General features: G+C 38.7%; 1 protein-coding gene across 27 annotated transcripts in view; it reads left to right on the top strand.

Moving 5' to 3' along the window:
- The window catches only part of Elavl2 (ELAV like RNA binding protein 2), a 152,105-nt gene that overhangs the window by 84,957 nt on the left and 43,066 nt on the right, over positions 1 to 24,082 (top strand). For 21 of the 27 annotated variants that reach the window (XM_060365857.1, XM_060365858.1, XM_060365849.1 and 18 more), the window contains one exon: positions 2,442 to 2,685. In XM_060365857.1, the coding sequence (XP_060221840.1) occupies positions 2,442 to 2,685 (244 nt within the window). The remainder of the gene's footprint in view (positions 1 to 2,441; positions 2,686 to 24,082) is intronic. The other 6 variants (XM_060365854.1, XM_060365853.1, XM_060365860.1 and 3 more) reach the window with 1 other exon arrangement.

Here is a 24,082-nt window from a genome sequence, read left to right as displayed (position 1 = left end):
TTTTGGTATGGTCTGAATACTAAGTTACCGTAATTCTTTACATTCTGTTTACTATGTATTTTTTTGGTTACTACATTTTGAAGTTATTTACAATTCCTGATGCTAAAAAAAAAAAAAAAAAATTGAAATTGTAAATCTGGCTAAAAATTATTTGCCCAGTAACTGTTGGAAGACTGTGCATTCTGTGAACAGTTGTGTTGAGCCTATCAATGGAATATGCATTATTTGGAAAATATAGCACATTAGTATCATTTTATTCAGAGCAGATGGTCCTATAGCTGAGCGATGCTGTGATTTTCAGTGCACACAGCCTACTACAGCTGTTCACTTGAATGTTGGCTTAGGAGCTCATTCTTGCCACCTGAACATGGAAATAAATGTGCAATTAAGTGAGAGTGTTTGTTGTCCTTACTACACCCTGCTAATGTCAGTCAGTGAACATTTATATCTCACATGCCATCCCAATGAGCTGCAGTCCGAAACTCACACTTGGGGTTCTTGTTCTCTGTGTACGTACCCTTATTTTGAATGGTGGTTTATTTTAATAGGCCTTGGCCACTTTCCTCTTGTAGGTCATTGTTTTTATAGTTGCTAAGCATAGATGGCCCTGCGAGAATTTTGCTGTGAAAAGAGTAATTCACAACAAACCCATAAACTGGAACAGTCACACTTTTATTAGAAAATCTGAAGCCCCCCTTTCTCAATTTCAATTAATTTGTCAACTATAATATCTTGAAATATTTTGATGATTTTTTTTCATACAGAAGTCGAAAGATTTATTTTTTTTATTCTTTACTTTCTTAAGTATTCACTGAGAATACTTACCCAAGAAAAGTAGTTTAAATCTTGGGGTGGGGGGGAAGTTTGTTTTTTTGGAAAAGGAAAGTTATAGTTTGTTTGATTATTTCCTAACTACTTTGGCCTGGCCTGAGTCCATTTTTATTTCGACTGCACTGATTCTTGTCCCTCAACAAGATCTGGTCAGGTGACCAGTCTGCCTAGTGCTGCTTTCTTACATAAACATCTCTTGGCAACAGAGATTTTGTATGTATAGATGTACCCTTTCATTTTTCTTAGGTAATTTGCTTTTGAAAAGACATTTTCCCCATTCCCTTATAATCAGCCCTCTTTCTCCTTTACTTTGCTTTTTTCTTTTATCAAATTCTTTGCCTTTCCTACGTTAAAGCCTCCTAAAGCTAGCATGCCATCACTCAGACTTGTCAGGTTTGAGCAGTTCTTTGGGGAGCTGAGATATATATTGGATGAGACAGAGTGTAATCTTTTCGCTGATGCTTTGATTTTTGGATTCCCTCATAGTCTTGGCTGTCCAAAGTTGGACAGTTATTGGAAAACACTTAGAAAGTTTGGGGGCTGTGGTTTGTGACTCTTTTGTTCAAAGCCCATCAGATTGCTTTTAGGAAATTATATTCAAAATTGTATAATAAATGATTGTTAGAGTAGTTGGAAATGTTTGAGGCAATTTTCTCCAACTCTGCTATTCATCTGCTGCTTGGTTTATGGACACCTTATTACTTGCATTTTCAATAGCCTTGGGCTGGCCTGTTTGGAGAAGTTGGCATGTTTATATTGTTGCTTTGGTGAATTAGATATGTGTTTTTGGTCTTGTGTTCTTAAAATTAGAGTCAAGGCAAAATATTATCCTGAATTGTTTGTGGATTCTGTTTTGATGCTATAGATCAGTTACTTGGTAGTGATCACCAGCAGCCAAATTGACAAGAATGGCTGGATAGAGTTTACAAATGAAACAGAGTATTCATAGTTTTACTCCCATGTTAATCAACCCTTTCACTCCTGAACATACAACATCTATTATTTTTAATTTCTTACCAACGATAGGGGTACAAAATAATGTTAATCAAAAACATTTCAGTATGTAACCAAAACAGTACATGTTGACAAATTTTTATTTTTGAAAGTACCTTTGCTCCTGATTTTGTTAATGGATGCCTGTCAGTCTTAGATAATTAACTCTTATGAACTGAAGAATCCTCTTCACAGTTAGTTTGTCATTTTTTTATTTTTATTTTTTGTTTTGGCAGCATGTTAAGCATTTCTATTTTCTAGAATGATATTTAGTCAGGACATGGTTTGGTGCCCTTTGGTATTAAATTGCTTCCTCTGTGGACACTGCAGGTGAGTGAGGGCATATGACTAGACCCAGGATATGATTCTAGAAAATGTTTTGTTCAGATTTAAATTCTGCTTATGTGCATGTATGGAATATGTATGTGGAAGTATAATTGTAGTTGAATAGCTTAATGTGAAATACAATTAGCATAGGTGTTGCACTTTTTGTTGAAGCTTTATTGTGATCTCAGCAGAACAACTTGTGTTTAGTGACAAGTGTTTAACTCTTAGGTGGAATCTCTAATAGGTTGTGAAATATGAATTCTGACATTTCTTATTTTCTCTGTTTTTAGCAGGTAATTGCTGCCATGGAAACACAACTGTCTAATGGACCAACTTGCAATAACACAGCCAATGGTCCAACCACTGTAAACAACAACTGTTCCTCACCAGTTGACTCCGGGAACACAGAGGACAGCAAGACCAACCTAATAGTCAACTACCTTCCTCAGAACATGACACAGGAAGAGCTAAAGAGTCTTTTTGGGAGCATTGGTGAGATAGAGTCCTGTAAGCTTGTAAGAGACAAAATAACAGGTATGCAATTTTATGTAGATGGTTGACATTTAAAGGACCGTGGGTCAGGATGTGAGAAAATAACTTTATATGTATAAATTTTCCAGTGCTGAAGCTTTACATATCTAGGTTTTCTGTTACTATATAAGCAATATGAAACTAGTTTTAAATTTTTCTTTTACACCATAAAATGGTTTTGGAGACTGTACCTGCTTTCTCCCTCCCTTCCTCCCTTCCTCCTTCTCTCTCTTTCTTTCTTTCCTTACTGTTGATTAAAGACATGGTCTTACTCTGTGGTACAGGTTGGCCTGCAGCTCGCTACATAGTTGGGCTGGCTTTCAATTCATGACAGTCCCATATTAGCATACTGAGATTACAATTGCAAGCTTCCATGCCTAGATACCAGTATTTACTTTAACTGCACATTGAATATATTCTGAGATGAAGGAAATGCTTTTTGGGAAAGTGTGTGTGTGTGTGTGTGTGTGTGTGATAGCAACTTTCAAGTTAACTTTTATGTTTTCAGTACCCCTGAGCTTGCATAAGTGAACATTTCAACAATGAGCTATAGCTATAGAAGCATATTTTATTTATAGCTATAAGAGAATATTTTCTTTTAGAAAGTGCGGGGGTCAGGGGGAACCCCTTACAATATTCTTCCATTAAGTCACTTTGGTCCTTCTGCTTTTAATACATTGATATACGTTGATAAAATATTGGCGAATATGTTTTCCTTGTATGAACAACTGCACCAATAGAATTAGGGACTCATCTGCCTTTATGTTGTTTCTTAACAAGGAAAGAAGATATGGCATATAAATATCCTTTTTTACTGTAAAGATAAAGAGGAAAGGATGGGAAATTGGGCCTAAATGATGCCCCATTTGGCCAAATTTGAGTACACGATAGTTGAAAAATCTTAGTATGCTTTAAAAAAAAAAATCGGAGTAAGATTTTATTTAAGCTCAAACCTATTTAAGGAGCATGTTCTTGAGACAGAAGTTAATGGTTCCTACTGGAATTGTTTTAAAACACTAAAACCATATGACATTAAGTGTAGATAGACCTCGTGGGTCTTTCATGTTGTGAAGTTTGGTGAAGCATATAACTGCTTTATACAGTTTATAAACAAACATATCAAACTAAGTTTTGAAATAAGTAAAGGTTTTTTAAAAGTGCTGTAAAGAGTGGTACCAGGAGTTTGACTGCTTGATTGACCATGTTAGCTCCGGGCTTTGCCTCTAGTTAATTGAGGTTAAGGGCAGAGATCATACCGAGATCATTTAGGACTTTTGTCTAGATGATGCTTTGAGCAGCTCTGTAATTGAGGCTCACAGTCTCCGTTTTTTTCTTTCTTTTTTTTTTTTTTTTTTTTCAAGATCTACTAAGTGCCAGAAGCCAGTGTCTGTGCTTGAGCCTCACTGTCCTGTTCTCTGGAGCTACAGATTGAAAACTACAAACAGCTTATCTATTCACATCAGATTAAAAATAAGCACATTGCCCCCAAGACATAAGACATACTGAATAATCCTTTCTTTAGCTAATTACGTTGCTTCTGTGTTCATAATCTTGCCAGGATTCTTCAGTTGTTGAATCCTCACATTCAAATGGGTCATATTTTCCTTTAGTCCTTTGTGTGTTTGTGTGTGGTGTGTGTGTGTGTGTCTATCTGTTTGCCTGTCTCTGTCTCTGTCTGTCTGTCTGTTAATCTGTCTCTCTCTCTCTCTCTCTCTCTCTCTCTCTCTCTCTCTCTGGGTTGGGAGGTATTTGGAATGGGGATTAAACCACGGTCTGCATACATACTGTAGGTGAAGTTTTATCACTGAGTTGTATTCCTGGCCATTTTCAGGTTTCATTTGCAAACCAAGGACTGGCAGTATATGAAACTAATAGAGCTTTTGAAACGTTTGGAAAGGTAGAAAACAGTTCTATACTAGATTTTAATTTTAATTCCTTTTTTTAGTAAAACAATAACTTTTGCATGTGGACTTTTTTAGGCTATTTGAAATAAGTAGTAAAGTGTGATAAATGGCATACAGGCTATAACATCAATTTCTGTGATTTTTTTTTGTTCGATTGCTCAGTGGCAACTCTACCATTGTAGGATGAAGATGCTTGAATAGTGTGTAAAAAAAATCACATTTCTTTTTTATGATACTGGGAGTGGTAAGTGAAAATATTAAACAGCCCATCCATCTTTCATATTAGACATTTACCACAGAAGATATCTTAGGGGATTTTCCATATCTTATCACTGGGCAGACTTGAATCATCTTATTTTTCGGTAAACCCTTTACAGCACTATTATGAGGCATAATGGGGGAAATCTGAGTTTTTAGTCTTCATATCTCTGGGTTCTTTGGCTTCAGCATGGTGAGCAGTGGCAATGGAAACACGTGGCTTACTTCCACACACAGTTAGATGCTGAAATGGAATTGATTCTTGATATCCCTTTGCTTCATTGTTCTTTCAGTCATGGAGATTTCCATGATTGTAAAATTTGTGTTAAGATATCAGGTAAGTACATGAACTCACAGTGTTGCCCAAAACCAGTGCCAGCCCAAGCTATATCAAATCCAACACGGTGAAGGAAGTTAGGCATACATTCCCACCTCTAACTGTGGGTGATTTGCAGTTGTTAGCTACTGAGAAACTAAGCATTAGTTTTTCCCGTGAGTGTAGCCCTCTGTAAGTCTTCTAGTGGAAGAAGACACATTGAAGAATATTTTGGACAACACATATCGGCCTTGAAGGGTTTAAAAAAAGGATACAAAGTTGGGTGGATTAAGAGAGGGTTAGGGCCTGTCTAGATACCAACTCAGACTATGTCCTAAGAAAGGTAGTAGGCTACAAATATACAAAGACATTATCCAAACTTTTGTTGGGAAGCATGTCCATATGACTAAGTCCATTTTTTCCCAATCTGCCATAGATATACCCAAGCCCCAGCCCCATGGCTTTCTGGGGATCCCTCCCTACTTGTCAGGGGTGGATCTGGGATTAGTGGGGTAAATGATGAAAATCCATTGTATGAAACTTGAAATTCTTAATGAGCTAATAAAAAACATAAAATCGGAGTTGGGCTTGGTGGCTCACTCTTTTAATCCCAGCAATCATGAAGCAGAGGCAAGCAGATCTCTGAGTTCGACAGTAAAACAGCCAGGTCTACACAGAGAATTCCTGTCTCAAACTCCTTCACCTGAAATAATAATAATAATAATAATAATAATAATAATAATAATAAAATAAAATCAGAAGACCTCAAATATTTTAGTATGGGATGAAACAAATGTTTGCAGACAGACATCATTCTTTATATTTCAACTTTAAATTTACACTTGAAGTTTTTCTAAAATAGTCACTGAAAATATAAGGAAGAAAACTGTCCAGAGAGCAAGTAGCAAGACCAGAAAATCCTACAGTAGGCATCGTAGTCACAGTGTGTACTTTTCTCTTTGCTTTCCTTTGAGATAGTTCTTTGCTCTGTAGCCCAAACTGTTCTGCAGCCATCATCCTGCTTTAGCTTCCTAAGAGATAGAGATTACAGGTATGTGGTACTCATAAAGGCTTTAAACGCTACAAACGCTCTTAAAATTGATTTAAGCACGTATCAGCCATTTTAGTCTGAAGTCGCCTCTGCGACTTGGTCAGATGATGTGTGTGCTTGTATGATGAGCATGGTTCTAGGGAAGTGTAAATTGAGCCAAGGAGTGACTGGAGCAGTGTCTAAGATTCTGGGCTTCTCATTGTTTCCTTGGGCAATTTTTTTTTTCTTTGCCAGTTCTTGGTGGCAAGAGTTCACTTTGGAAATTAGCCACAGAACAAACTAATAAGTTAATAGCTAGAATACAACTTTTACAGGGGTACCAATGGGGCATCTTGTGGTGAGGGTGTTGTGTTTGGAAAGGGAATGGAAGATTTTTTGAGGTCAAGACTGAAGGCTATACCACACAGATGAGAACACCCATTTTTCTCTCCATCTGTGGCTGAGTACTTGAGTGTTTCGGATCAGTGATAACCACATCTGGCAACAAATTTACCCAAGAGAGAGTTAAAACAAAAACAACCAACCAGCCAGCCTTGGACTCTGGATATTTTGGAACTGAAGCCAAAGATCTCCACAGCTGATTTTGTAGCCCCGGGAGTTGAGGAATTATGGGAGTCTCTTAGGGTGCCTATACCCAGAGATCTCAGAAATTTGGGCCTCACTAGGCCTCATTCAGAGTTCATGACTAGGAATCCTGAAGGAGGCTCAGAACCTATGGAATATCTGTAGTTCTTCAGGAAGAGAGAAACAGAAATTCCTAGGTCTTGTACTTATTTGGCCTTCAAGTTGCTGAGTGAGGTTGTGCAAGTGAGGTGCTTAATTCATGGCTAGCTTAATCTTCAAGGGCCACTTCATGAGCACTGGTCTCTGATGAGTTAATTCTTGGGAACAAGGACTTGGAATCTTGGATCTCTGTCTTTACTGACTGTCTGCCCCATGGGTTATCCCCTCATGTAATTAACTTTGCAAAACTTCAGGGTAGTTCTGTCATAATCATGTTTCCATTCTTGAAAAACAAGGGCTCCTAGAATTATAGTTTGGGGCCTCAACTAATGGTAGCTGCTTGTTTTATCTTTGTAAGGTACTCATTTTTACTTATTGTATAAGGGTGCCTTCAGTGCTGACTTCATTTGCATCCAGTCAGAAGTATTTTTTTTGTTTTGTTTTGTTTTGTTTTGTTTTTATAGACAGAAAGGAAGGACCTAATGTAAAGCAAACAAACAAGTTCCTGGGACCCAGCAACTTCCTAGGTGTTGGTCACCCATGTTTAGATAGAATATCTTGAAAAATAACCAAACTTTGTTTCTTCCTCTTTAGGAGCATTTTTTTTTTAAATTATATCAGAACAATGTGATTTTTCAAACATTTTTTTAACGGGATTCTCCCCTCTTTAAATAAATGCAATCTTAACTCCTCAGGATTGAAATAGATAAATGGTATTTATTAGTGTAATAGATACCTTCAAATTTAATAGCATTAATTTGCTGGGATGAAGCAAGTGATGGCGGACACAGGCTGTTTTGATGAATGTCAATCTGAAAATACAGTTCTGTAAGTGAGTTATTATTTGGAACTGATAGAATGTGAAGTGATCAAGAATCCTGAGACAAGTTGACAACAGTAGAATGGTTAGGCAGGTGGGTGAGCAGTAACTTAAAATACCCATTTTGAGGCTCTGTGGTGTTTAATGGCAAGGGTAGTGGCAAGGCTGCATGTTTCCACGTCTGAAGCTCCAGATAAGCACTATGTAGGTACCTCTTTAGCCTTCACAATTTATTTTTAGATTTAAAAGCTAAATTAATATAAAAAGAACTTTTCATCGAATTTATGAAACCATGATGATAATTTTTTATTTTATTTTTATTTATTACAGTTTATTCACTTTGTATCCCAGCTGTAGCCCCTGCCCTCATTCCCTCACCATCCTACCCTCCCTCCCTCATCTCTTCCCATGCCCCTCTCCAAGTCCACTGATAAGGGAGGTCCTCCTCCCCTTTCATCTGACCCTAGCCTATCAGGTCTCATCAGGACTGGCTGCATTGTCCTCCTCTGTGGCCTGGCAGGGCTGCTCCCCAATAGGGAGGTGATCAAAGAGCTAGCCACTGGGTTCATGTCAGAGACAGTCCCTGTTCCCCTTACTAGGAAACCCACTTGGACACTGAACTGCCATGGGCTACATCTGTGCATGGGTTCTAGGTTATCTCCATGAATGGTCCTTGGTTGGAGTATCAGACTCAGAAAAGACCCCTGTGTCCAGATAGGTTGGCTCTGTTGGTTTCCTATCCCTTCTGGGTCTTTCTGTTTCCCCCTTCTTTCAAAAGATTCCCTGCACTTTGCCCAAAGGTTAGCTATGAGTCTCAGTATCTGCTTCAATACCCTGCTGGGTAGAGCCTTTCAGAGGCCCTCTATGGTAGGCTCCTGTCTTGTTCCTTGCTCTTGATGATAATTGAAGCATCTTTAACCAGTGAAATATACCAGAGAAACTTGTGATTTTAGTCAGTATTATCAGTAGACCTTATTATTTTTCATGTATCTTTTTTTCTTTCTAAAGATTATGGTTAATCAGTCATCTCAAATTAGGAGATTAACATTACAAAAACTTGCCACAAAAGTTTGAGGAAGGCTTTTGAATTTATTCCAGACTCATTTTTGTTGTGTTACTTAAACCGTGTGTGTGTGTGTGTGTGTGTATTGAGAGTATGGTGCATGAACGTGAGCGTGTTCTTGAATATGTATGAATGTCAGCAGGACATCCAGATTGTTCTCCACATTGGTGCCATGAGATTGGATCTCTGTAAACTGGAACCTAGTCCTTTGTGGGCTAAATGTGGAACTCTCAGGATTTGCCTTTGTTTGTTGCCTCATGTGCTTTGGCCATGCCAGGCTTTTAAACACAGTGCTGGAGAATTGGAACTAAAATCCAAGTCTTGAAGAATAGTCTTGCCCATTGAACCATCTCTCCAGCCCAGCCTGAATTAGGTAGTTTTAAAAATACTGTTTTTAAATTCATATATGTAGGTATGCCTACCTGAATTTATATGCAACCATGTGCATGTAGGTACTTGCAAAAGCTAGAGGACATTGGATCCCATGGAACTGGAGTTATAGGCAGTTATAGGTCACTTGATGTTGGTTCTAGGAAATGAACCTCTGGGTCCTTTGCAAGAACAATAAGCACTGTTAACTGCTGAGCCATCTCTTCATCCCCTAAAGTAGGTATTTTTATTGAACAGTGTTGGTTAATTTCAATACAAGAATTACTGAAATGAATACACATGTGTATGCAAATATTTAAGAAGTTAGACATACCATTTTACCACTGTTAGGAAAGTCTATTAGGTTTAATATATAGGAAATAAATGAAATTCAAAGAAGTAGTTAGACAAAGGAGTAAACACAGTATTTTAGAAAGAAAAAGTTCAGTCTTTGAAGGATGGTAAATTACAGGACAGTGTCTAGGAAATCGATAGGGGAAACAAAATGGAAGAAGAATTGTTTTAGCAAGGCATATTTGTGTGAACTTGTCTCATGTCTACCATCTGTAACAATAGAGGCCATTCCTCTAGCTGATGGGGATGAGGAGCACACAATCTCTGGAGGAGAAACTATGCTTTGCCTTTGGGTAGAACAGGAGAGGGGAAGAGATCTCTTCTTTCCATTTGATTTTTAACCATCTTCAACTTAAATAGCACCTCTGTAAGAGTCGACTGTTTTAGGGTTCCCCCTCATATGTGAAGCTGAATTATGTACTATATTAGTTACTTTTTTATTAGTAAGATAAAACACTGTGACCAAAAGCAGCTTGCAGAGGGAAGAGTTTATTCTGGCTTATGGTTTGAGAAGGAGCGTCCATAATAGCTGGCAAGGGCAGTATTGCCACAGGTAGCTGGCTCATCACATCTCACGGTAAGCAGGAAGAATCAACCAGAAGTTGGAACAACTATAAATTCTCAAAGTATGCAAACCCACATCCTAAAAGTTGATAACTAAACCCAACCTCATCTTTTTAAATCAGCCTAGTTCTGATGTTTTCACTCATTTGCTACCTTATTGACTTGACTATTGTAGCCCTAGCTTTTACTTTCTTAAGCTTTGTCAACACTCTGATTTGACTGGGACATTTTAAAACTTCCATTGGACAGTATTTCCCGTGAAGATTCCTAAACGGCATACTCAATCACTGAAGCTGGAGTTGTGGTTACTTGCCAGCTTTGCTCAAGCTCTTTTTTGGCTAATTGACTTTCACCGGAGTATGCTGCTGCAGCCGCATTCTGTTGTGGAAATGCTTCTGTGAAAAGGTCAGCTTGAACAAATATTTCCTGGCCTTTTATTTGTGAATGTCATTTGACTTGTTAGTTCTGTATACAGTGACTTAATTTTTATTTTTTACTCCTTGTCCTTCTCTTACGTTTTAGAATGTTAAATTTTGACATCAGCAGACGCCCTTTTTATTGGGCACACACACAAAGTGCACACCCTTCCATTTATTTATTTATTTATTTGTTTGTTTGTTTATTTATTTATTTATTAAGTTTTGAGGCAAGGTCTAACTGTATTACCCATGTTGGTCTTGACCTCTTGTGTAGCCAATGCTAGCCTCAGCTACTTAATCCTTCTGCCTCTGGCTTCAGTGTCTTGGGGTTACAGGTGTGCACCACCATACCCAGGTTTTGTAATCAAACCTTTTGAGGGCTTTAAACAGTAGAATAGCTCTGGTATCCCTCAGAGGTATTGTAAAGAAACAGATTCTCAGTTAAAAAGATATATCAGGGCTGTAGCTTCACAGTGATCTCTTAGGTAAAGTAGCACCTTCACTCCAGTCTCCTTTGAGGGCTGACTGTAACTATGATTTCAAGTAAATATTCTCATTTGTACTTTATACCTCCTTGAAGGAAAGATTTTGCAAGGTGGAGTTACTTAAGTTGTGTTCTCTATTCCCATGCCACAGGGGTATGAAGTGGATTCACCAGAACTCTCTAAACACTAGGGTCATTCATCTGGAGAAGGTGTTTTGTTAATACTACTATGAAAGTTTCAGCATAATGTCCATTCCTAGGGCCTAGGGAGATGGGTTAGTTGGTAAGAGCATGAGCTGAGCAAATATGAGGACCTGAGATCAATCTGGATCCTCGACACTTATGTGAGAAAGCTGAGTGTGGCTGTTGACAACTGTAGACCCTAGTGTGGTGGTGTGACACAAACATTTCAGGATTTGGGCAGCTCACTGGCCACTCAGCCTATCTAAAACAACAATCTTCAGGTTCAATGAGTGACCCTGTCTCAAAGGAACCGGGTAAAAGGTGATGTAAGACATCTTCTGGCACCCAAACACACATGTGCACACATTCATGCACACACTCACGCTACAATTTTTATGCTTGGGTTGAAGTCCATCCTGGTTATTTGTCTGGCTTTGTAGTGTTGTAGGAATTGTTTGACTGAGCTTCAATTTGGTTTTGGGAGAACATCTCCAAATATATCAGTTATCTACAATTCTTAATTTCCCATGGTCTGAGAGGAATACAAAGCTTACTTTCTAGCCTGTGTGTGATCAGGCTGGAACCATCACTAGGAGGTTGGACAAACTAGGAATAAGAAGCTAAAGTAGCCTAGAAAGGTGACTGTTTGTATGCCAGCCTCAATGAGCTAGAGCCCTGCCATATAGGAACGTCTGTGTGTGATGTCATGTCCTGTGGGTCCCTGTGTGCGCACTACTCAGAGTGTTGGTCTGACTTAACGCATGAAAGGTACCCTCAGCTAGACTCCCTAGGGAGCTATTACTGACCTGGAAACTGAGTAAGTTATTACACTTAGCCACAAGGTGTTGGTTAGCAAAGTGTCAGGAGTGGCTTGCTTGCACTTTTATTGCTGCCTTGCTCCTTCAGCTGACTCTCACTTTAATGTAAATCACAAGTACTCTGCTAACATTGTGATTTCGTCAACTAAGGCATTCCCATAGAGGAGTACAGAGAACAGTGGCTTTGATGTAAAGAAGCCCAGTATTTCTGCAGTGTTAGCAGATCACAGGACTTAGAGGAAAAAAAGATGCTGCCTCTTTGTTTTCTTTTCTGTTGAAACATTCATTGAAAACATTTAAAGCATTGCTTCCTTCACTCACACAGATTTTTACAGATTTTAGTTTTTGTGGGGATGAGGGGAGGTTTTTGTGAGGGCACGGTTAACTTAGCAGATGCAGTTTTACATCTTGTTTTCCTTTTTTGTTAAGTCCTTATGCATATTGTGAATTAGAGTTTATTTTTAGTTCTTAATGAGTCCTTTTCTCATCATTGTACTTTTTGTTGGAATTCTGTTTTCAACATAATGCTTTGATTTTTAGGGAGAAAGTGTGTATGACTTACCAAATTTATATTTACACCCTCTTCTAGCTCAATTAAAAATTTCTGTTTCTTGGTATAGGATGATAGACAAATCACCTTGCAGATGCGCTTGCTCCCTCAGAGCCTGTGTGACCTTGGATTCACTCTTTAGGAAGGCAAATCTTTTAAGAAGTGATGTAAGTGAAGTGTAGATGTAAACAGTAAACCAGAATTACTGTGTGGTCTTCAAGGTCATTGAAAGGTTTACTTCCATGAAAGTTGATGTTTTAATGTCCTCTTAAGGAAGCTCTGGTCATTAACACCAGGATACAATCCACTGTCCTTTGAAATCCTCCTGACCTTGGTCCTAATTTGAGAACCTCTCATCACACAGCTGGAATGGATGGATGATAGTTGTCTTAAAGCATCTGCTTTAAAAGCATCCAAACAGGATGATTGTGGTGTCAAACCAGTGAACAACTCTTCATAACAGCAGTCTCCTAATGACATCACAGTTCTGTCCGTTGGAACTCTGACTTTTCCCTTGTGATCTGAAAGCTGAGGTAGCCCTCCCTAAGCACAATGCCAGATGCTTCTACTCTGTTGACTCACATAGCACTCCACCTTTTCACACCTGAGGACTTGGGATTTAACATTTTAAAACCTCAATGTTTTAGGCCAGATTTGTTTTAAATCTCTAAATTGCTGGTGTTTCTAGGTTCTTATTTGAGGGATATGTTCATAAGTATTGTTACAAAAGATGAAAACACAGAATTGTCAATATTAATTTGTCATTTTAAAATATATATTCATTTCTTTTTATAAAGTGTTAGAAGCCAAAAGCTTTGACAGAAAGCCAAGGTAACCATTCAGTAGCCCGTACTTTCACATTTAAGAACACCCAAATCTAGACCTGCTATTAAATAGTAAGAGAGAGAAGCTAAAGGGAATGGATGGCTTACCAGTTAAGAGCACTAGCTGCTCTTTGAGAGGACCTCAGTTAGATGCCTATATGGCACATCACAACTGTCTATTATTCTACTTCTAGAAGAACTGATAACCTCTCCTGGCCTCTGAGACAGACAAAATAAAAACAAATAAATTAAAAAAATAAAATATTCGGAGTCCTCTGAATATGGAAAATGGTATATCTGGTCTTCAGTACAAGGGTGCCTCATGTTCTTGCCTGGCTTTGAGTCCCCCCTTCTGTTGTTGAAGGCTAGTGAGGTACCAGATTTCCCCCATAGGAAAGAACAAATAAGAGTGAGAGTTTCCCTCTGTGGTTTGTTTTCCCACTTACTATTCCCACTTTCCAAGTACCCCTCTAGCCACCCTTCAAGAAATCTCTCCTAATCTGTCAGAGTGAAGCCATTTCTACTCATCCCCGGACAGTAGGGACAGTCCTTTAGTTATGGATTCATTATCTTCTTGAAGCTGCTTTGGCAAGGCAGATGTTGATATGTATGACCTTAGGAACAAGTGGTCATTGGCCATTTTGCGTCAAGTTGACTCATGCCACTGAGTAGAGCAGTTTTCCTTTTAAATTATGAGTCTACACCTTGAACTCCTGCCTTCCCTCTCTGCACCAGCTGCTTCAGCTGCATGTCCCCTGCTGTGGGAACATCATTCTACTTTCAGTGGCTTAACTGTTCTTGTTTTCAGGAGTTGTCTATTGACAGCTGAAAATCAATTACATGTGTTTGGGGCTTAACAGAAACTGTTCCCCCCCACTGTATGAATTTAAAATAATAATAATAAAAAAGTAATACTTTTCATGGATAGAGTCTTAATTTATTTTTAGTTAATTTCCCTCTCATTCTTGAGATAGAAACCGGTGCCTTGCAGGTGTTAACCTTGAGTTGGGAGGAAGCAGTCCTGTTGCTGAGGCTATCGTTATGTTGTATTTGGTGATAGTGTTGCTGTTGACTCAAGCAGCCTGTTCTACCTGTGTGAGAAGTTTGGCTGTACTGGGAACATCTGCCCTGTTGCAGTCCTGATTCCTGGGCAGTGGGACTGTGTGTTGAAGAGAGAAGGAAGGTCACGGTTGGGGTAAGGTAGAGAGTAGAGAACTGGACATAAGAGGAGGTCTATATAGAATGTTCCAGGCTTCTGTTTGCTGTTCTGAGCTAGAGTGTAGCTGCAGTCTAGTGTGGTTTGCTGATGACTTGATGATAATGGGTTTTTGTTGTAGACCTTTACGTAGGGGTACATTTCTTTTTGGTTTAGGTGGAAAGATTTGTAAGGAACTTTGTAGGTTGAGGGGAAGATTGCGTCATTCTTTTCTTTCATTAGGACCATTGTGCATGTGACCTCTGTGTATGGTGTGTGGAGGCTAGGCAACGGGCATTTTCTTCTGAGTCTGCTATAGAAAGCAAGGCCAGTAAAGGACTAAGAGACTTAGGCAGATCTCCCCAGGATCCAGATTCTTTTTCTGGCTTTGTTTTTGAAGGCACTGTCTCACAGGAGCAGTTCTGAGGCCCAGGCTTAGAGCAGTTCTCCCCAGCCCTAGTGAATGTTGGGCTTGCAGGCCCAGCTGGATTGAGGCATTTGAAGAGTCAGTGAAGAAGGAGATTGAGGCGAAGACACTGTCTGCCTGCTTTTCTGTGTCATTAACTGTGGAGGCTGTTTTATAGCTGCCTCCTCTGCCTTCCAGACACCTCTGTGTCTGTTCGGGGAAATTCCCGTTTTTGTTTTTTTTTTGTTTTGTTTTTTCCTAATTAGCCAAGTATATTTGATGTTTGATGTAATAAAATGTGCTTGTATAATGCTTATGTTAAATTCTTTCTGTTGGAATTTGACTTTTGAATATAGCACAAAGGAAGGTGATTGAGTAATACTTTTGTAATTGTGTAGCCTGTGTGATATATATTCATACATAAAAGTATATATCCATATATAAATATGAATATATACTCATATATATTCATTCATGTGTTTACCTCAAACACGAGGTGTTCAATCACTTCATATTTGCTTCATATTGCTAGTGTTGTAAAAAAACAAGTTGGATAGACTTAGGCCAAAGCAGAAGAGATACAGTGAGGAAGCACTGCCATCCAGGTTACACCATAAAACGCCTCAGTCCCTACTTGACTGTGTGTCTTCATCATGCCTTTCATCCTTGAATGTGAGCAATAATAACTGGAGGGGTGACAGAGTGGTGTCCTTAGACCTGCAGATCACTTAGGGTATGCACTTTTTATCTTATTTTATTTTATTTATTTACTTATTAGCTCAGTTTAGCAAAGTTTAACAATTTCTGTTGCTTGTAGCAACTGTTTACCCTACCTGGTAGTAAAACCAGACTCACCTTTGTATTATTTTTTTTTAATTCCTTTTGCCTATTTACTCATCATTGACTAAAGTCTTTCTGTGGCCATGCACATGAGGAAATGTGTACACTTGGAGGTATTAAATTTCTGTGTCCTTGGGGGCTAGTGTTATATATGTCATTGTTACCCATTTTTTAAAAAGTTCTTAGCATATATTTATTTACATGGCACTGGATTTCATAGGGACATTTACATATAATTATATAAAATAATTTTGGGCATATTGCACCTGTATTCACCACCTCTTTCCATTTCCCCCACTCCCTCCTCTCATTAATTCCTTGTTCCCTATATGAGTTTGTTTATGTGTTCACAACATGTATGCATACGTGGTTTTATGTGTCTAAGTGAAATCTAGAACCTATAAGTAAGAGAAACCAGATATTCTTGTCTTCCTGAAACTGGTGTGATTTGCTTTCTCCAGTGGTCTCTAGTTGTGCCTATTTCTCTACAGATGGTATATAGTTGTCATAATCTTCACCTGAGTTCACTATATTTGTCCCCTTCTTTTAGTCAGTCTTGAGTTCTCTTGGAAGAGACTTAAGTCTTAATTTGCAGTGTGATTGTTCCTCTTAAGTCCCTACTGCAGAATCTTAAGTCTGATTGTTTAAAAATAAATTCAGTCACTTTTATGCTGTGACCTAGTAATTTGTGTAAGCTTAAGGGGATCAGGTATCTCTTCTGATGGCCTTACCTGCAAACTCAGTGGGTTTGGGTCATAAGAAGCCTGGCCAAAATGACACCATGCTTTTGCAGGTGGTGAAGAGAATCTTGCAGAAATCCTTAATCAGGTGATTTATTATTCACTTTAAAACAAAACAACAACAAAATGTTCCTTAGAGAAGTGAAAAAAAGAAAACCTTTCTTAGCTCCTAGTCACTTAATAAGTTCTTAGTTTGTTTTTGAAAAACTTGTTTTACTCCCCCTGCCTACCAGTGATTTCTATTTGGTTTTTGATGCTGCCTTGAACTTACCATACTGCCAAGAATGACTGTAGACTTTGGCTCCACCTCCATTTTTGTTCCCATCCCCAGTGTTGGAATTATGTGTTTTTCCACAGCCAGTTTAACCTTTTTTTTTTTCTTTTTAAAAAAGGACTTAATTCTTTAATTATATGTGTGTAAGTATCTGCATATAGATGTGCACATGAGAGTGCAGAGCCTTACAAGGGTTTTGGTTCCTCTGGAGCTGGAGTTAGAGGTATCTGTGAGTACCTGCCCTGAGTTGTCTTCAGAGCAGTGCACTCTATTAAGACTGAGCAGTCCTCTCCAGCCCCTCCCCTTTCTTTTTCATAATACTAGGTAATGGTGCCAGATCAAGTTAATTTGTTGGGAATAATATAATCAAGAATTTGGGGTAACAGTCAAGACTAAAAAGTGATTGTGTTTAGTTGCTAAGATTCTATATTTGACTGAGGACAGTCATTGGATAAATTTTGATGGCTGAGATTACCTTTAGTTTTGTTTGTTTGTTTGTTTGTTTGTTTCTGTTCAGCCCCAATTCTAAGGACTGGCTAAGAAAGTAAAGAAATCCTAATTCTCATGTTGTAATGAGTCGGAGAAATAACATTCAAATTGTTAAGTATCATGGAATAGTTGAATTGAATATAAAATTAATTTGTCACATTCTGGAGAGTTAAAATATCTCCTTGCAAATAATGCTGTTGTTGGCCATGGTAGCTCCCACTATGATCAAGAACCAGAGGAGGGATGATCTTAAATTCAAGGCCAGCCTTGGCTGTATGTATAGTGAGACTTTATCACAAAATAAATAATAGATCAAGCAGTGATGACTGTTGGAACAATGTTTATTTTAATCTGAACTAATTTCAAAGGTATCTGAAGATTTTAGTACATGAATACACAGCTATAGATGTACCAAACAGCTTTTAACATGGTTCAAGTGCTTGAATGTTTCTGTTGGGTCTAATTTGAGGGTGGGTGTAGATACAGAACCTTGGGTGGGTTTTTGTAATTCAGATCATTTTCCGTGTGTATTCATTTTTTTTCCTAGAAAGTATCTTGATTGAGAAAAATTTAGTAGTCTGAATATAAGTCAGATGGATTAATAATGTTGTCACTAAGAAACGTAGACTAGGAACTTCACAGTTTATATTGATTTGAGAATTGGACTCAACTGATAAGAAATCTGATAGCATCACAAATTCTGTGGCCCCTAATTTAAAAAAACAAACAAACACATTTTACAATCATTCCTGCTTGTAAGAATTTGTCACCAACAAAACCAAAGGCTGCTGAGCCAGGAAAGAGTGGCAAGGTTGGCATTTAGTGAAAACTCTATTTCTTTGAGTTTACTTGTAACTGGATACCAAGTGCTCTGTGTAGTATTCTACCCTGTAGAAAATTCTTTAACAAGCCTCACTCTAGCACATGGGATAAATGTATTTTTGGAAGATAATTTGACAAGGAGTATGGCAGATGGGGACACTGGGCACAAGCATTGAAGAACATCCTTGGCGTAGTCTTTGTCCACAGATGAGATATGCTAACCATTCTAGATATTGAGCTCATAAGACTGTTTAGCATATGATACCCTTAGGTTCCTAGCTCCAGAAAACCCACCTGTCCTTGTTATGGTCTTGAGATACTTTTTGCAGAGTTGCCATATGATGTGGTTCAAATATCTGGGCATAGAAGTTATAGCACAGAGAATAAATAAACCTCATGGCTTCTCTAGTGTCAGGTGAACAGAAGCACTGTATTCCCATTCTAAGATGACTTATAATTTAGGTGATCATGAATAAGCCCCCCTTTAATTTCTATCCTGTTGTAGGTTCATGGGTGTACTTGCAGTGGTAAGGTGAGAGTATTCAGAGTGTTCTTGTTTCATATGGAATATAACACTGGTCAAGTTTACTACATTTTCTATCCTGAGGTTAAATAGTTCACTGTCATCATGTGACTAAAAGGGGAGCCTCTGCTTCTGCAGGTCAGCAAGGGTGATTTACTACAATATGGCTGTAGACAAAGCCACGCTACTGTCATCTAATGAGTCACTCTTTTTTTCTGAGTGTTAAATTATTTATTATATCTTTCCAACTTTTAAATGAGGTGATGGGGAGGGGAGATGTGTGCTGTGAATGTGTCAGTCACTGTAAGAACTGCACCATTTTGTATTTCTCTTCAGAAACCATCTGTTGATTGATGGGCATACTGCCATGTGGTCTGAGTAGGTTTGCTATAACATAAGCTGCCCCTTAGCAAAAACAAAATGTGTTTTGTGTCTTTTCATCGGTGTACTTACTTCGTTGACCGAGCTTATAGCCATGGTTTTTAATCTGACCCATAGCCTTTGCTGCTTTTATGTGTATTGTCAGCGTCCTTGTCAGTTGTGATCCGCTGCGATTGTTCCCCTCGACTGCTTTAGACCCAGTTTTCTTGAGGTTCTAAAAGCTGTGTCTGCAGTACTTAAGTAGGTTTCCTTGTCCTCAGGATTTATACCCCAGCCTGCCCAAACAGTGCTTCCATTAGGGGATTTCTCCTAGATATAAAATACAGTGCTTTTGTGTGACTATTTTAAATTTAAGGGATGGAAAAATATGTTTCTTATACTCTTGAAAAGTGTTAGCTGTCTTTGTTCATCAAATGTAAACTAAGCAAAATGTTCCATACAAGAAGGAAAATCATGTTATTTATGCTTAGATCTTTGTGTTGAGTGAGGACAATGACAGTCCTTGGGAAACTTAGTTCTTTATCTCTGCTAAAAATATCTCTAATTGAATTCTGCTCTTTTTGAAATAAAAGGAACTAAAGTGGGCACTTATTCCCAGGTAGAGCTTGGCATGCCACTTTGTAGAGGTCACTTTAAGGTGAAATGAGGCTTTTACTTTGTAGAATTTTCTTAATTGTATGATATTACCCATTATTCCTTCTGTAATGACCTTGCCTCTTTCCCCCTCTAACCTTTCTTAACTTGGTATTTGTGATGAACTTAGACTCGGGTTAAGTATAATCTTATGATTTCTGTATGCAATATCAAAATAATGTCTTCCCACCTTCTGTCCACTCAGAATAGCATCTTAACTGGTTGTGGGGAACATTCACATCCACGTACTTTTTTACTGCTATATATATATAAAGGAGACTTCAAAAACTCTGACCAGGCTGGCCATCTTTAGCTTTGCCTTTTGGAGGTGTGTTGCCTATCTCTGTTGGATATGTGATGAGAATAATTGCACGGCTGTAATGCTGTGCTAATCTCTACTCACTTGCCGGTCAGCAGGTTTCTTGTTCTATTTCAAATGTGAGATGTTACCATGCAAGGAGGTGCAGATTTCCTGGGAAAGACTTGACTTCTTAGCATGGCTGTGATTCAAGGGCCCCAGAAGTTGAATGTTGAGTGAAAGGGGCTATTGGAACACATGTTTTTTGCACGTATGAAGAGGTCCTCATGTAGGCCTGGGAAGCTCATAGAGACTTGTGGAAGAAGAGTGGGTTTTTAATCTTAGAACGGTTTTCCTTGTGACTGCTGCAGACTGACTGTTCTCAGGTCTCCTCCTTCAGTGTGCACCAGGGAGTGGTCCCGTGTCTTCTGCATGCTGATCCTCCCTAAGGCCAGGAGTGCTTCTCAGGGAGAGGCAGTTCTTTTGTCTCTGTAGATTTGGTGCCTGGTGTACTTTTGTCCTGATGGAATCCTTTATACTTCTTGAGAAATACCTCCTCCATGCATTTTCCCCCCTTTCACTTCTTTGTCAAGAAAACCCAGAATTTCACCTGTCTTTAAACACTAGATTTGTGCTTTTTCAGGTTAATTATTAGTTAAGTAAAACTTCAGTGATCAACCACACTTGTTCCTTGTTCCTTACTAGTACCTGCTTCTCTTCTGTTTGTGGTAGAACTTAAATTTTTAAACATGTTAGGGGGCAGAGTACATGCGGTATTGATTCTACCTTCTTTTCTTTAGCTAGGAAACCGTACTCTGAGTATGGAACCATTTTAAGCAATCTGCTGAGGAGAGACGTATCTTGTGTGGGAGACAGTTTTGGCAGTAACAAGCATGTTTGGCTTTAGTCATGAGAGTTGCTTTCTGAGCTTCTGGAAGAGGAGTATGTAAATCAAGCTTCATTTAAGATGAATCTTGTTATAATGCAGATACCGCTCATCTATCTGCTTTATAATGATGGATTTGTTGTGAGGGCTTAAGTGGTTTCTGCACCTGCAGGATGCTATTCTGTTTCATTCAGGTCTTCCCCCCTCCCTTCTTTTTCTTCCTTTTATATGTGGTCTTTTGGATGGATCAAGAAAGAACTGTAAAGTTTCTGTCAGTTGGTAACATAACAAAGAACAAGAAATCAAATGCAGGGAGTATTTGGAGATACGTTTCCTAGTTGGTGACTTGTGATATTTGGATGCCCAGGACCCTGCTTTGAAGTGATGCCCAGGCTCTACTGAATGCAGTGAATGAGAAGTTGAATTTGGGAAGGTCAGTCTTGGCTTTGAAGTCAAACTGTGGTTCACTAGCTACCCGTGTGTATTCCAGCAAGTTAATTATCATATCTGAACCTTCACATGCAAAACTGTAAAATATCTATAAATGTGGATACATAGAATTAAATATGATGATTCTATGTCATGTATGTTGCTGCATAGTAGTGTTATTTGCTTCAAGGCAGGTAGGTCGGTGTACTTATGGGCTTTGCCCTTCAAACTTACAGACCTTTTCACAGTAGAAAATTTAGGATCTTTACACTTATGAATAAGGAGACATTCTTACCAAGCAAGTATGTGTTCAAGAAGAAAATTTATCTCCTGAAAAATCTTTTATTATATTGACATGGTCGGGTTTGCATAATCTAATGTTTCTTCCAAAGTTTGCAAATCAAATGTTTCTCTTTGAAATTTTGTACAAAACAGCCTTCCTAGTAAATTGCAAGGCTGACATAATGTCAAAAAGGATACTCAAATAATTATGGTGCTTAGGGGCTTAAATATTTTTTGTGCAGTATCTAAATAAGAATGCTGTCTTGTAGAGAGTAAAAGCCACATTAAGAAAGCTGCATTACTTCTTGGTATGCTGCTCACTGGTTTCTTTGTGTGAGTGTGTGCATGAACCCATGCGAAGATTGACACCAGCTGGTAATGCAAGCAACAGCAGATGCCCTTTTTACTACCACAGTTGTTAACTGGCTTCCTGCTTTGCCACAATACTATTTTGAGGAATATAGTTCTTCTGCCCTCATCTCAAATGATATTTACTTGAATAACTCCATTGGCTTTTAAGGGACAAGAAAAGCAGAGACCGTAAGTGTCTATGTGAATGGAGGTCTGCATCTGTTAATTATATATAATGAAGAAGGAGAGAGACTATTGCAGACCCACACCTTTAACCAGGAGTAGATCTGGCATTAGCTCAGAGTTGTTAGTGTCCTACCTCTGGACTGTATGGCCTCAATTCTTGGCTAACTGCCACAGTTTGGTTTTTGCCCACATCGCAGCAGCAACCTTACTGGATGAAGGTAGAGCTGCTGATGGCTCTTTTGAGCAGCTACCTAAGCTAGTAAGTGGCAAGTGCTGGCTTGTCCTCCCTGGCCAGGTGTTCCATGATCTTACTCTGTTCCACCTTTTTAAGATGTGGAACAGGAGGAATCCACTTATTTTTCCTCTTCAGATTGAGTTCAGTTTCCCCGATCTTTCTTGTATTAGATGCAAGACAGTCATACCTGATACAGCACTTAAAAGTTTAGAGGATTTAATACGCTCTCTCTGTTCTCCATAACCTAAGACTGAATTGTGTGGGAGTTCCTAATGCTGTCTGTAAGGGTGATGTATTAAGAACCCACACTTTTGCCAACTTAAACAAGGTCACACTGCATTGCCAGCAAATTCATAATTACTGGGACTGGTACTGTAGAAAAATAGAGCTTTAGTAGTTGTATAATCAGGACAGATATGGCCATTAAAATTAACTCACAAAGAAAATGCCCTGGTGCAGAGGACATTAGACACTCCCCATAGAATTAGGCTGTTTAGGTAATATTTACCAAATAATCACTACTTAACAACCTTGATTTCAGCAGAAAAGTTCCAGTTTAAACTCTTTTTCTTATTATCTCCATATAGCTAAAGTTCCAAAAGCCATTTAAAGTATTAGGTCCTTTGAGTCTTAGGCCAGCTTTATTAGTATTTGGGGAGAGCATGAGGTTTGGAGCGACCCATCTGTTTGCTGCTTTGTGTGAATATCTATGTGAAATTCTCTGTCCTGGTGCAACTCCTTGGTAATGTCCTTTGGGGATCTGGTGAAGATGCCCCTTGTGTTGAGAACTGGCTTGGGCTGTGTAACAGGATCCTGCAGGCAGCCCCCTCCCCACAGCAGGGAGTTGTTCAGTGTGACCCAAGTTAGTGGATTGTTCAAATGGAATAACTCGGGGGCGCCTGGAGGGGATTCAGTCTGAGAAAGAGCTGGCCATTTAGAGGGAAAGTGACCAGGAAGGATGGCATCCCTCTGTCCTCAAGATTCTCTCTTCCCTTTCCCCTGCTGAGTGTCACCCATGCAGGGAGATACTAAGAACGCTTGTGAAGTCTGGCTTGTGCCACTCTGGTGCCAGGGTTGCAGCACACAGCCTGCCTGAACAGACACACATGATGGGTGCCCAGGAACAGAAAGTCCATCTGAGGAAAGACAACACATTTGCAACTTTATTGTGTATGGGGAGGAGGAAAGAAGAAGGGTAGCACAATGAGAGAACTGGCTCTTTAGTAAAAAGAAAAATTTGCCCCTTAGAAATCACATTCTTTAAATCTTATTTTTTATTTTATTTTTTACTTTCCCACCTCTATTAGTTAAGGTATTCAGTTTTACACAGGAACAATGTGGAGATCACAGATCTTTTTTTTTTTTCTCCCTAAATGTTTCATTGTTAGACTTCAGGTTGTAAAAGGCTTGCTTGACAGAGGACCATCAGCAACCTATTTCTGATAACTCCAGGATTTAAAAAAGATCCATGCTGCTTTTATCTTGTTACTTCATAAAATATTACTACCTCTCTAAATGAAATAATAGATACACATCAATCAGTGTAGTCACCTTTTATTGTTGATTCAACTACCAGGTTTTTACAGAATTCACTCTGCATTTTATTTGACTTGTTCATGAATAGTCTCAGCAGACTTAATTATATTAGTGAAAAAGCACTTTCAACAAAATTATATGCTGACATCTCATAATTCCTACTTACAGATTTGTGAAACAGATTTATGTAAATC

This window comes from Meriones unguiculatus, chromosome 12, assembly GCF_030254825.1.
Source record: "Meriones unguiculatus strain TT.TT164.6M chromosome 12, Bangor_MerUng_6.1, whole genome shotgun sequence".
Taxonomy (NCBI): Eukaryota; Metazoa; Chordata; class Mammalia; order Rodentia; family Muridae; genus Meriones; species Meriones unguiculatus.
Note: the sequence above shows the minus strand (reverse complement) of the source record. Positions and strands in the feature narration are given on the sequence as shown.